Source organism: Microchirus variegatus (assembly GCF_963457635.1).
Source record: "Microchirus variegatus genome assembly, chromosome: 4".
Classification (NCBI taxonomy): domain Eukaryota; kingdom Metazoa; phylum Chordata; class Actinopteri; order Pleuronectiformes; family Soleidae; genus Microchirus; species Microchirus variegatus.
Genome location: NC_139805.1, coordinates 15,780,708 through 15,794,611, shown reverse-complemented (window position 1 = coordinate 15,794,611; position 13,904 = coordinate 15,780,708). Strand labels below are relative to the sequence as shown.

At 39.3% G+C, this 13,904-nt stretch overlaps 1 protein-coding gene across 1 annotated transcript; it reads right to left on the bottom strand.

Annotated features, from left to right (window-relative positions):
* Positions 1-3,265: 3,265 nt before the first annotated feature.
* On the bottom strand, positions 3,266-13,610 carry armh1 (armadillo like helical domain containing 1; the record flags this gene model as incomplete). Its single annotated transcript, XM_083888171.1, has 11 exons — positions 3,266-3,376; positions 10,034-10,120; positions 10,236-10,313; positions 10,402-10,531; positions 10,608-10,671; positions 11,352-11,468; positions 11,575-11,659; positions 11,854-12,050; positions 12,142-12,308; positions 12,398-12,466; positions 13,405-13,610. The coding sequence occupies 11 exons, from the start codon at positions 13,608-13,610 to the stop codon at positions 3,266-3,268; spliced, it is 1,311 nt and encodes a 436-aa protein (XP_083744297.1).
* Positions 13,611-13,904: the final 294 nt, after the last annotated feature.

The following is a 13,904-nucleotide window of genomic DNA, read 5'->3' as shown; positions in this document are numbered from 1 at the left end:
AAAAGGTGCAGAGTCAACAGTAACATGTCAGTGCAATTTGCTTTTAAAGAATTCCACATAAACCACTGAAAAAAAAAATACAAGTCAACTATAAAGTTGAGAACAAAAGTTTTACTTGATATAAAGAGGACAATAAATACAGGTTTTCAATGTCAATCATTACAGGCTGAAAGTAGCGTCTGTATTTTAGTATGTGCATGTACAGTGTTTTGTCATGTGTGGTTGTGGGTTATTGGGGGCAGGGGGGTTCTGGCTTGAGGTGGTAAAGTCCATTTTAAAATAAATATATAAAAATTGTGTAATCAAGTGGTCGTTAAAGTCAAATTTTGAATTTGAAAGAAATTCATGGATGATAACTGACTATAGACACTGTGGCGAGTTGTTTACCCTTGATCAAAAACCCCATGTTGGGGACAAGTCTTATCACTTCAACCAGTTGCCAGCATCTTAAATTAGAGGCAAAAGACCACTTTTACATGATAAGGGGTTCACCACAAAGCTCCAGGTGCCAAGTCAATCCTACAAACAAAACAAATAATGAAAAATAAAGGATTTAAACGCTGCAGCTGCTCACTCCTGCTACAAGAGGGTACTTGCACAATAACAGTCCTGGAATTCAGCCCACAGAATAAAGGTTTTCTTTTAGTTTGTCATATGAAAAGATAAAAGTTCTAACATTTGGCATAATCCTTAATAATCCAAGTTGTCTCTCTGCCAAGTTTGTGTCCTCCTAAAGAAACAAAAAGCGCTCTAATCCTGCAACCTAAAATCCCATTTATGAAAGAAACTATGCAGGATAGCCTTGCATCCCTAAGACGAGTAACGCAAGGTTTTGCAGGGGAAGATGGAAATCCCCTGCTGGGAGGCCTCCCAACATGACGCGCAAAACGGCTTTATGAACACAAAAAGGTTCAACACCAGTCTTTAGAGGGAAATAAACTTGACAGTGAGACAAGTCAGCATCAATATTGAATTCAAATGTATTTAGCGCATAAACTTTAAGACTTAAATGGATATCGAATGTGTGCCAACAAATGCCAGATTTAAAGTAGTTCATAACTTTATCCATGGGCTGAATAACACCTACAATCTAATGCGACTACACTTGCATATAAATCAAAGTTTAGTTTCATAATCAACTCAGGAACCAGTTACCTCATAAAAGCAGCTGAGAATAAAGGAATACCTGCTCGAGCTCATCATAATCAATTACTACATTTTTACAGCACTTCAAAAACAACTTTTGACAAGCTACAGTTTACCACATGATTAATCAGCTTCCAAGTTGCAACTATAAGAACTGAGATTCATGACCAAAAATTAAAGCCAATTAAAAATAAGGTACCAGAATTTCCTGCATAAATCAGATGCCAAGCCTGATCAACTTGAAAATCATCCATTTAAATTTAGACCCTGACTAAATCCGACACAGGACAGACAGACAGATTTTTTCAATGTCAGTCATTACAGGCTGAAAATATCAATGTCTGTAATTTAGTGTAGTGATGCATCACATGTGCATGTACAGTGTTTTGTCATGCATGGTTGTGGGTCAGTGGGGGCAGGGGGTTCTGGCTTTAGGTGGTAAAGTCCATTTAAAGAAAAATAAAAAATACAAAAATCTCAGTGACCATGTCCTGTTGGGCAGAGTGATGTAGCAGCCATTGAGGCATGTGCATGGTTTGCCAAGGTCCAACATCTAAAAATAAATAAAAAGAGTCAGCACACTTTATTATTAAGTAAATATAGATTAAACAAATTGAATACCATCTAAAAGAACGCACCTGAAGATATCCCGTGGAAAAGAGGCGTCATCGTAGAAAGGTTGGTTCATCTTGGGTGAGGTCCTCATCTGAGAAGGGTAGATTCATCTTGGGGGAGGTCCTCACCACAACCATCCAGGACAGGACTTCTCCAGGTTGTGTTCTCCAACATGGAGTCCTCTGATCCAGAATTCTGCTGCAGCCTTTATCATCTCTACAAAACATGGCCAAATTTGATAAGTCAGAGGAAAAAAAAAAGGAACCAAATGACAAAAACCTATAGCTTACCTGGTCAAGTGTGACAGGTGCTCACGTCCAGTCCGGGCCAACCAATGGATGCCCTCCCTGACCTATACCTGCCTTTCCTGTTCTACACTCCCAGTTTGCCAAGCTACCCCTGCCTCCGACCACAATTCAATATCAGAACAAGCTTCATGCAATGAAGATTTCTCTGCAAAAAACAGCAATCCCCTCACTTTTCCAGTAATTTGGGATGATGCTAACCCCAATGTCTTGGTTGGCATGCAAAAGTTCTAACATTTGGCATAATCTTAAATAATCCAAGTTGTCTCTCTGCCAAGTTTGTGTCCTCCTAAAGAAACAAAACGCGCTCTAATCCTGGAACCTAGAATCCCATTTATGAAAGAAACTATGCAGGATAGCCCTGCATCCCTAAGACGAGTAACGCAAGGTTTTGCAGGGGAAGATGGAAATCCCCTGCTGGGAGGCCTCCCAACATGACGCGCAAAACAGCTTTATGAACACAAAAACGTTCAACACCAGTCTTTAGAGGGAAATAAACTTGACAGTGAGACAAGTCAGCATCAATATTGAATTAAATTTAGTTAGAGACTACAAAGGCTGATGGCAGCGCACAGTTTACCACATGATTAATCAGCTTCCAAGTTGCAACAATAAAATCTGAGATTCAAGACCAAAAAAATAAAGCCATTTAAAAAGGTATCAGAATTTCCTGCATAAATCAGATGCCTCAAGACTGATCAACTTTAAAATGAGCCATTTAAGTTTAGACCCTGACTAAATCTGACAGGACAGACAGACGGAGGTTTTCAATGTCAGTCATTACAGGCTGAAAGTCGCAGTGTCTGTATTTTAGTGTAGTGATGCAGCATGTGTGCATGAACAGTGTTTTGTCATGCGTAGTTGTGGGTCAGCCGGGCAGGGGGGTTCTGGCTTTAGGTGGTAAAGTCCATTTATAAAAAAAATAAATAAAAAAAATCTTGGTGACCATGTCCTGTTGGCCAGAGTGATGTAGCAGCCATTGAGGCATGTGTGCAGTTTGCCAAGGTCCAACATCTAAAAATAAATAAAAAAGAGAATAAACTTTAGTATTAAGTAAATATGGACCAAACAAATTGAATACCATCTGAAAGAACGCACGTGAAAACATCCAGTGGAAAAGAGGCGTCATCGTAGAAAAGTCTGTTCATCTTGGGCAAGGTCCTCACTGTAGAAGGGCTGGCTCATATTGGGCAAGGTCTTCACTGCATTGATACAGGACGAGACTTCTCCAGGCCGTGGTGTCCAACATGGAGTCCTTTGATCCAGAAAGCTGCTGCAGATTTCATCATCTCTACAAAACAGGACAGAACCTGATCAGTCACAAGAAAACAAAAAATAAGTAAACAAATGACAAAAACCTCAGGTAGCTCACCTGGTCAAGTATGACAGGTCCTCACCTCCAGTCAGGGCCCACCAATGGATGCCCTCCCTAATCTATACCTGCCTTTCCTGTTCTGCACTGACAGATTTCAATGTCAATCATTACAGGCTGAAAGTAGCAGTGTCTGTATTTTAGTGTATTGATGCATCACATGCGCATGTACAGTATTTTGTCATGCGTGGTTGTGGGTCAGTGGGGGCAGCGGGGTACTGGCTTTCGGTGGTAAAGTCCATTTAAAAAATAAAAAAAAACTCAGTGACCATTTCTTATTGGGCAGAATGATGTAGCATCCATTGAGGCATGTGTACAGTTAGCCAAAGTCCAAAATCTAAAAATAAATAAATAAAGAGTCAGCAAACTTTCGTATGAAGTAAATATGGATGAAACAAACGGAATACCTGAAAGAATGTACCTGAAGATATCCCGTGGAAAAGAGGCGTCATCGTAGAAGGGTTGGTTCATCTTGGCCGAGGTCCTCACCACAGCCATCCAGGACAGGACTTCTCCAGGTCGTGGTGTCCAACATGGAGTCTTCAGATCCAGAAATCTGCTGCAACCTTTATCATCTCTGCAAAACATGGCCAAATTTGAAGTCACAAGAAAACAAATAAAGTAAACAAATGACAAAAACCTCCGGTAGCTCACCTGGTCAAGTGTGACAGGTCCTCACATCCAGTCAGCACCCACCAATGGACGCCCTCCCTAACCTATATCTGCCTTTCCTGTTCTACACTGACAGTTTGCCAAGCTACCCCTGCCTCCACAATTCAATATCAGAACACCAAGATGCATGCCCTGTATATCTCTCAGCAACAAACAGCGATCCACTCAATTTGTCCCTCACTTTGCCGGCCATTTGGGATGATGCTAACCCCAATGTCTTGGTTGGCTGCATGAAAACTGTAAATCAAATGATAAAAGTTCTTACATTTGGCATAATCCTAAATAATGCAAGTTGTCTCTCTGCCAGGTTTGTGTCCTCCTAAAGAAACGAAACGCGCTCTAATCCTGCAACCTAAAATCCCATTTATGAAAGAAACTATGCAGAATAGCCCTGCATCCCTAAGACGAGTAACGCATGGTTTTGCAGGGGAAGATGGAAATCCCCTGCTGGGAGGCCTCCCAACATGACGCGCAAAAAGGCTTCATGAACACAAAAAGGTTCAACACCAGTCTTTAGAGGGAAATAAACATGACAGTGAGACAAGTCAGCATCAAAATTGAATTCAAATTTATTTAGCGACTACAAAGGCTGATGGCAGCGCATAAACTTTAAGACTTAAATGGATATCGATGCCAGATTTAAAGTATTTCATAAGGTTATCAATAAGCTGAATGACACCTAAAATCTACACTTGCATATAAATCACAGTTTAGCTTCATAATCAACTCAGGAACCGGTTACCTCATAAAGGCAGCTGAGAATAAAGGAATACCTGCTGTAGCTCATCATAATCAATTACTACATTTTTACAGCACTTCAAAAACAACTTTTGACAAGCTACAGTTAACACTGATGCATTTACCACATGATTCATCAGCTTCCAAGTTAGTCAACAGTCCAAGGTGCAACTATGAGAACTGAGATTCAAGACCAAAAATTAAAGCCATTTAAAAATAAGTTACCAGAATTTTCTGCATAAATCAGATGCCTCAAGACTGATCAACTTTAAAATCATCCATTTAAGTTTAGACACCAACTAAATCCGACACAGGACAGACAGACGGAGACCAGACACATGGGATAGACCAGCCAGAGCGAGAGACACACAAGAGACCAGCCAGAGAGAGAGACAGTAAGTGATGCATGCCATGTCTGCAGTCTTGGCATGCATCTGGTCCAGTAAAGTCAAGAGTGTTCGTCTAGGTCCAAAGGTCAGAATAACGCCAGTCATCATACACGCACTCAATCCAGTTAGCAGGAAAAACAGATCAGAAATTATAGACTAGCCAAGACCAAGTACAGTCATGACACAGCGGCCATGAATAATCAAGAGACAGATGTGAAAAAGCTCAGAGCAGGTATAGTAATGGCACAGCGGCCAAGCAAGAAAGAAAAACTGCTTACCATTTCAAATTTTATCGTAACTAAATCGCGATCTAATTAGGATGGACATGCAGGGATGTCGGGTGCTCCTCTTGATTGATGCTAAAAAGGAAAGTATGGTTAGGGTTAGTCACATCCTGTGCATGGATAGGCATCCACATTTGCCTATGTAAAATCCCTAGACGCACAAGGCCAAACGTACAATAATACAAATAGGCCATGAAGGTAGACGGCCGTCATTGTGTACTTGCATTATGGGACGTATGGCCATCCAAAGCTAGGTCACTGTTTGTAGAACACAAGGATCTGTTTTTACGTGCTAGGGCTAGTGGTTGATTAATGGCCACGATGGAAAAGAGGGGAAAAAACAAAGGCCAAGAAGCCTCAGCCTTGTGACACAGCGTACAAGGCAAAACGTCCATTTAAACCTCATTTAACATCTGGTCCTCCAACATCACTAGGGCTAAAGAAAACTGTTCCATCCCTCAAAATCTAATTTAATTTTTTCTTTTTAGAGACACGTTTTCATTAAAGTGAGGAAAGTCCGAAAAAAGAAAAAGTGGTTAAGGGCACAGTGGCAAGGAAAGAAACCCCTCCAGAGAGGCGTGTTCTTACCTTTGCATGTAAATTGTCAGTGTGATTCGGTAGTTAGCTGTGGGCAGCTAGACTAGCAAGTCAGTTGCAGACACCTAAGTACCTTCACTTTCAAGAAACACAACACACAAGTTTTGTTTGTTTTTTTTTATTCCCCTACTCTGCAAACCCTACCACACATGGAGGCCAACAAGGTAGCTCCCCAAAGAAGAAAAAAATATGGACTTACCCTTTGTAGACAGACCTAAAAAGGAAACGTTAGTGCATTACAACCTATCAAGCATCTCAGACTTGGAACGGCAGCCCTTCAAGACAAAACAAGCAGCTTCACAACATATCTACTTTAACGTAAACTGCTGAACAGGATCTTAATCTCAGAGTATCTCAGCTATTCAATCCAGACATCTCTGTCTGTCAGTCAGTCAGTTCTTTCAGAGAAGCTGCCAGAGAACTTCAAACACTGCATCAGTCAAGCACCTCATTCTTTCAAATCACTCGCTCAGCAGTTCAACAAAAATATAACCAACAAGGACCAGATAACCAGGAACACGCAAAACCAACCTGTGGCAAATGCTCCATGTACAACCCTTAGCTATTTGACAGCTGGAAAGCACGAGAAGAGAAAGAACGTGGCCATGTTGGACAATGCAGATAGATATAGGCACTGCGGCCAAGAAAGAGTGGGGACACGGCGGCCACCCAGAAATAAATCATGAAACCTACTATTTGAAGGTCTTCATGAAGATCAATCTGGGGGAAAAAATAAATAAAAAAAGGTTTCAGTCCATTCCCCAGCCTCAACAATGTTCAAGTTCCTGACGTTACAGGTGTAAAATAACTAGGTCAGTTGTCCTAGAATGTGGTTGTATGAGGTACAGACATGGTTCACCCAGCCTGAAATATAAAGACTAACCTTCCACGAAAACATTGCTGCCAAATACAAATTCTGTATAATGATATAAACCAGTGAACACAGTGACAGGTTTGTTAAATGCCTTCTCCCACTCCAAACATCACAGCACACAATTCACTGGTCCACTGCTGCCTCCATTAGTAATCTCTTTGGTTACTTTGTGATTAGTATGAAGTCACTTCTTCAGATATATCTTGGCAACACAAATGTACTGTACATACTCGGAAGTGATTGTAGAATAAAGATGATTATGATTTAAGGAATGCCTTTTAAGTTAAAGTGTAAAAAATGTCAGTACCTCATACAGCCACACTTGTTTTAAAACACAAAAACCTTTATAGATTATACATTTGTTATTGAATTAATATGATATATTGCCATCAGTTAAATACATTATGTTAATTAGCCATACCACTTTCATTGGGGTAGTGAATCATCTCTAAAGGTGTCACTCACCTTTTTTTGACAGTCTCTGGCTTTTGTATATGACGTGTGCGACCAGGTCTCCGTGAGCAGGAAGCAGAAGGTTGTTCCTTTAAAATAAAAAGTTTGCATTTTAATGACTACATTAATAGTTTAGAATTATATATATATATATTAGAAAAAACCTGAATTGGCCTTTGAACATTTAACATTAAAAAACAAATAAACCTTTCCAGTGAAAAATTCAATAATGACCATGAATGCAACAGTGAATTAACATGGCACAACGGCCATTTTAACTTGTTTTAAGTCTTGTTTTGTCCATTTTGATAATGATTGGTTTAAGGATTTGAGTTTTGAGCATGGACCAAACATGACAATAAATCACAGGCTAATTAAAATAATAATTAGTTGCAGCCCTACTTAAACCAATGATTTAACTGCTGTGACCTGACAACATGACTGCCAATTCAGATAATTGAGCTACAACTGAGCCAACATTAAGAAAACATGTAGCCACTACTGGCTCAAATATTTCGAGTTGGTACAAAGTATGGGCCACAATAAGCAATTCAGATTACATTGAGCCAAAGCTGTAATTGAGTGTGTAAGCAAACATTCATGCAGAATTGGGCTGACAATGAGGCACAGGTTGAATGTGTAAGGCAAATTTTGAGGAAGTAATTAAGCCAACATTAAGCCAAAATTAAGCTGACAACGACACACTGCTTGGCTAACATTAAGCTATGGACAAATAATTAAGCTAACATTAAGCCAAAAAATTAACCTACAATGATACATAGCTTGAACCAACGCTGAAATTTAGCAAATAGCTAAGATTACGGCAGAATTGAGCCGACAGTGAAAGTGCATATAAGTTTGAGCATATATTTCAGCAGACAGAGTCAGCATTAAGATAACTTGACCAAAGTTACTCACCATTCTGAACTGGCCACCAGGCTGGACCAGGTCGAACACGCTTTTATACACGAGCTGATGCACGCTGTCATTTTTTCGGCGTCTGACGTCACGCCTCGGTAGTTTTCTTTTCTTTCTTTTTTTTTAAAGTTCCCTCCTTTTTGAGCTTTTATAACAGTTGGCAAATACAGAATTGGTGCATTACCCGCCACAAGTTCCCTCAAGTTTCTGTAGTTAACCAGAATCACTTTTTTCGCATCTTTTTTTTTTTCGTTTTGCCGCCCGTTTATGCAGCTTCTCTTCAAATTAACAGAAGTTAGCGCTGGCTGGAAGAATACAAATCAGAGAAGGACGCAATCAACGGTCATCAGCTGATTGAAACCACCTGCGTAAAGACGAGCAGGTGGGATGTACGTCACCAATCAAGTCTCCGCTTTATGCTTCTTCTTCTTCTTCTTTTTTTAACGGCGGCTGGCGAACCAACATTATGAGGCATTACCGCCACCTACTGACCCGGTGTGTGGGTCAGGCTCCAATCTCCCCTCCTAAATTTCTTCCTAATTATCTAAATATATGCTACTACTAATAATAATAGTAATACAAGCATAATTAAATAATATAAGAAAGAAAAACAATATATATATATATATATATATATATATATATATATATATATATATAATATAATGCCCAGCAAGTGCATATCTGCATGCACTTAAATATTATGGTTATTAGTTTGTCGCAGACTTGTTCTGTTGGACCCGTGTACAGAGAATCACCTCTGCAACTGTGACTTGACATCATTTTCCACAAAAGGACACTTTATCACTTTATGAGTGTATTTTTCATGTGTTGCATATTTACGTTTGGGTTTGGAGCTTATAAAAGTTAATTTATTTTCTAAATATGAATTCTAATTGTTTTATTATTATTACTTATATGTTTTGTGGGCTTGGCTGTTTGTACATTAACTAGTACTACACTCTGAAATAAATAAATAAATAAAGCTCCTGTTTTTTTTGGACACAGATGATGAGCCCCCCCTGGTGAATAAATGAAAGCACTGCATGCTGCTGTGTGACTTCTTCCCAGCAGAACTGTTGCACTTTCACATGATGGTAAATACACCTAAGGATCATTGTTTTGTGCCACATTCAAACCATATTCACGATAGAAACGCATTACAATTCAGCATAACTCTTCTAAATAATTAAAATGTAGATTTATGTGAAATCATATGTTAACATGTTGAGGAAAAATAGGTATAAGTAATATATTCACACACAAATGCAAATGTAGGAAACATTTAATTAATCTGCATCAATAAAATGATTCAGCTGTTCTGTTGAGCCTTCAGTCACAATCAAGACTGGAAGATTGATTGACTGATACAGTAAACTGTGGGGTAAAAAAAACATATTCCTGTGAAAATCATGTGCAAGTGTTCGAATCAATGTAATGTATAACATTGTAATGCAGAATGTAAATACTGTCTTATCACATTTTACTCATAAAACTGCACCAATAAAATTATTTACAGTATCCGTTCTTCTAGTCGTCCTTCCACGTCAGCATTCAAAACTGGAAATCGCAACCCTGACAAAAAGACAAAAGCATTTTACATAATACAGAAAAGTAAGTGGCGAACAAAAAATAGTTTCATTACAAACAGTAATAATAAAAGTCATTACCTTCAGATCTAATATATCAGCCTTGTTAGCCATTAGGATTTCTGCCTGTGTTTCATCCAAAATCATGTACAAGGTATCAGGTTTATGCTGGAGAAACAGGTGGACATTTGATTTATAGGCACAGCGTTCTCACAACGTCCACAAACACACTTTACCAATGTTAATATAGTGATTAAGTATTCAGTAGGTTATTAAAGCTCACCATAAAGGCTGCAAACAGTGTGCTGCCCATGACTCTCTGCACATGTTCCTCTATGACTGGGGATGAGCGCACAAAGTGCTAGGCAGAGATGACAGGCAGACATTCAGCCTTTATTATGTTGTGTGTGCGTGTCTTTGTGTGTGTGCGTGCGTGTGTGTGTACGCACCTCCAAGGCCAGGCTGGCTTGCAATTGGGCATCAGTGTGTTCTCTGTTGCCCAGAGCAGACAAGAGACACGGAATCACTCCGAGAGAAAGAAGATCACAAGAAAGCTCCCGATTTCCTTCAGCCAGCAACCTTAACACAATAAATATATAACATTACTGTGCTGTTTTCTAACTATTTAAATAATACTTTCACTTAATGACCATACCTTATAGCCTTAGCTGCAGCAGCTTGTTGAACAAACGCAGGCAGGGATGCAGTCATCTCAGTCTCTGATGACATTGTATGTGTCAAGAAAAAAACCGTGTTATTGTCACAAGATAATTTTCAAACATAAACAAAACTTAGGACCAACCGCATACATTCCAGAAATCTAATTATTCAAATTGTGATTATTGATAAGCATGATCAGGCATAAGAAAGACAATTAAGGATCACTTATGTCAAAACTACAGTGTGCAACGTGATTTTTGTTGTTGATGTTATTTCACCTATGGTCTTTGTGAACAGAAATGATAAAACATTATTTGTTTGCTGTGTGTGTGTTCTGTGAAAATCGACTCTGTCAAGCAATACTATCAGACCTGACAGAGGAAGTGTTTGTGTGTATACACTGGCAGTGTGCAGGGGTGGGTGGGGGCAAACAGCCTGGATTTTTTGAGCAGCGCTACTTCTTGTTTTCCGTCATAATCCAACGTGTTCGCAGTGTGGCTTTACTTGCACAAAAAGTTGCTGTTGCCTCCAACTGTTTTCATATAATCTGGTGTGCAGTGTGGGAATGTCATCGGGTGACACAAGATCTATGCCACTGTACTGAGAAACACGTAGAGAGTTGTGTGGAACTGATAGGCTTAATCAGTATTGTGTGAACTCATTTGACAATGTTTAAATCTAACAAACGTTTGTGTATGTTTAAAGGTTATGCTACATTTAAACAAAACAAACATTTCACCTTCTGTGATCTCCTGTGACTTCACTTCTTCTTTAGCCTGTCGGAGCAGAGCCACCAGGCCGCTGAGGATTACTGGTCTCACATCAAAACACTTCAGGTCTAAAATTAGATTAATAGCTGACAGAAAGATGAACAGTGAGAGAAGAGTTGTTAGGCAGTGAAGTAATCTGTGAAGCCACAGCAAATGCACCATCATTTGGTTTTTAATTTGTCCACCTCTTACCTTCATCCTGGACGTCCAGGTGTAGTGATGTGAGCATGTTCAGCAGAGGTTCTACAATGCTGTGATCAGCTGTCTTCATTTTGGACTGTGAGAGAAAAAAAACCCTATATATTATATGATACTATATACTATATTATTCCATGCACTTTAAATATAACATACAGATTGTATCTATTTGTTCTTCTGTGTGTAAGTTTACTAAAGTTAAAATAAATAGCATTTGAGTTCAGTTTCAGCTGTGAGGTGCGGCTTTGTTTGCACTATTTGTACCAACTTTACCTGAACAATGCGGACAGTATGCAGGACCAGATGCTGGACTTTAGGAGAGCCACAGGTCATGAGAGTGATGAGACTTTTGTAGATTTGGTTCTGGTATTTAGGGTTTCCGTGGGACAGGGACTCCAGCATGGCCGAAGCTGTCTCTTGAGTTTCCTCTGCGTTCGACTTTGCCAAACAATCTGCAGTCACTTTGACACCTTAAAAAAAAAGAAAGGCAGGTCCCTTCTATAGTGCAAAGTGAAAAGTATATTTATCCAAATATTGAGTCAAATGAATATTAAATCTTGCCATTGCTTTCACAGATGATCTCTTTGTAGTTGCGGCCAGCATTGGAGACAGTGAGCAGAAGATGGAGTGCTTCTGTCTTGTCCTCCTCTTTACTCTGACTGTGGTTCAAGATATCCAGGAGAGTGAGGACACCTCCATCCTCCAGGAACTCCATCACATATTGATCACTGAACAAAAACACGACAGACAAAAATAATAAGGAATGTCAAACAGACCCATTATTTTAAACTTTATGATGATGTTTTATCTCACTCACTGGCCTGATGCAGACAGGAAAACTCGGACAGCTCTCAGCTGAGGTCCCAGTAATGTCCCAAACATGTACCTGAATATTACGTTTAAGGCCTGTTTGACACATTTTAGAAAAGCTGCCCATTGTCACTGTTAATTCCCAATGTATCCTTCTTATTTTGCTATAAGTTTAAGCTGTATCAGAACTAATAAACATAATACACAATACATACAGTACATATTATTTAGTTCAATAAACCAGTTTCCCAAACTTCAGAGGTTTGCAGGTCCCTAAAAAGTCAGCAAAAGAGATTACAGTAAATATTGAAATTTTAATGTTTTGACTCCTAGTGTTTACAAATAAACACATATTATTCCACTGCTAATAATAAAGAACAGACTTAAATCCTCTAAATTTTAGAACTTGACATAATGTAACCCACACCAATATGAGTTAAGCCTTTAAAAATATTTAGCTTACCTATGTACTGTAAATATTGCTACTTTAAAATAAGATGCACTAGATCACATGTGTCAAACTCAAGGCCCGGGGGCCAGATGTGGCACGCCTAGTCATTTTATGTGACCCGCGGGTGATTACTTGGTCTTAAAAATCTGTGCTAAAATAGGTCTATGCTGCTTTAAGGCTTGACCATACATTTTCCACAATGCATGGTGATTGCTATACCTGCGGGAACTGCCACTAGATCACAGTCTATCATTGTATATGCATCATGCATGAGTGAAATTGAATAAGTAATAAATACAGAAAGTTATTTAGCAATATGTTACGGAGTATTTACCTTTATTGTACATTATATTTGTTTATATTTGTTTAAATGTAACTTTATTCAGTTACATTTATTCTGTCTTACAGTTACATCTGGCCCTTTGAGGGTAACCATTATGCTGATGTGGCCCTCAGTGAAAATGAGTTTGACACCCCTGCACTAGATAGTTACTCTTGTGCTGCTGAGATTCATAAAAACATGGACCCACTATGTAGAAACTATATAAACAAAGAAAGGATACGTGAGTCTCATCCAGGTGGTGAGTCGAGCCAGAAAGAGACTGGACACCTGCGCGAACTCGCACTCCAGCTCATAAAAACTTTTCCCTTTATTCTGACACAGGAACGTATTCAGCATGCGGCCGCGGGCTGTTCTATCCCCACGGTCCCATTCTCGAAGAAAACTGAGCACTTTGCCGATGTTCGCTGCTTCTTCCTGTGCTGACATTTACGTGGTCAAAATGTCCTGTCTTGCTTCTCGCCATTAGTTTACTGAGAGATGGTACAGTCGCTTAGCAACAGCACTCCACAACACAAGACTGTTTGTCTGCATGCGATTCTCGACAGGCATATCTCAGCATGCTTTCTTTATTTCTTTCTTCTTCTTTTTATTATTAAAAAACGTTTTTCTCTGTATTTTTCACTTAGCAGCAACAGCAGCAGCATCAATTTGCTCCAAGTGGAGAAAAAAAAACAGACCGCCATATTTGTTTACCTCGGAGCGACTCTCGTTACCATGGAA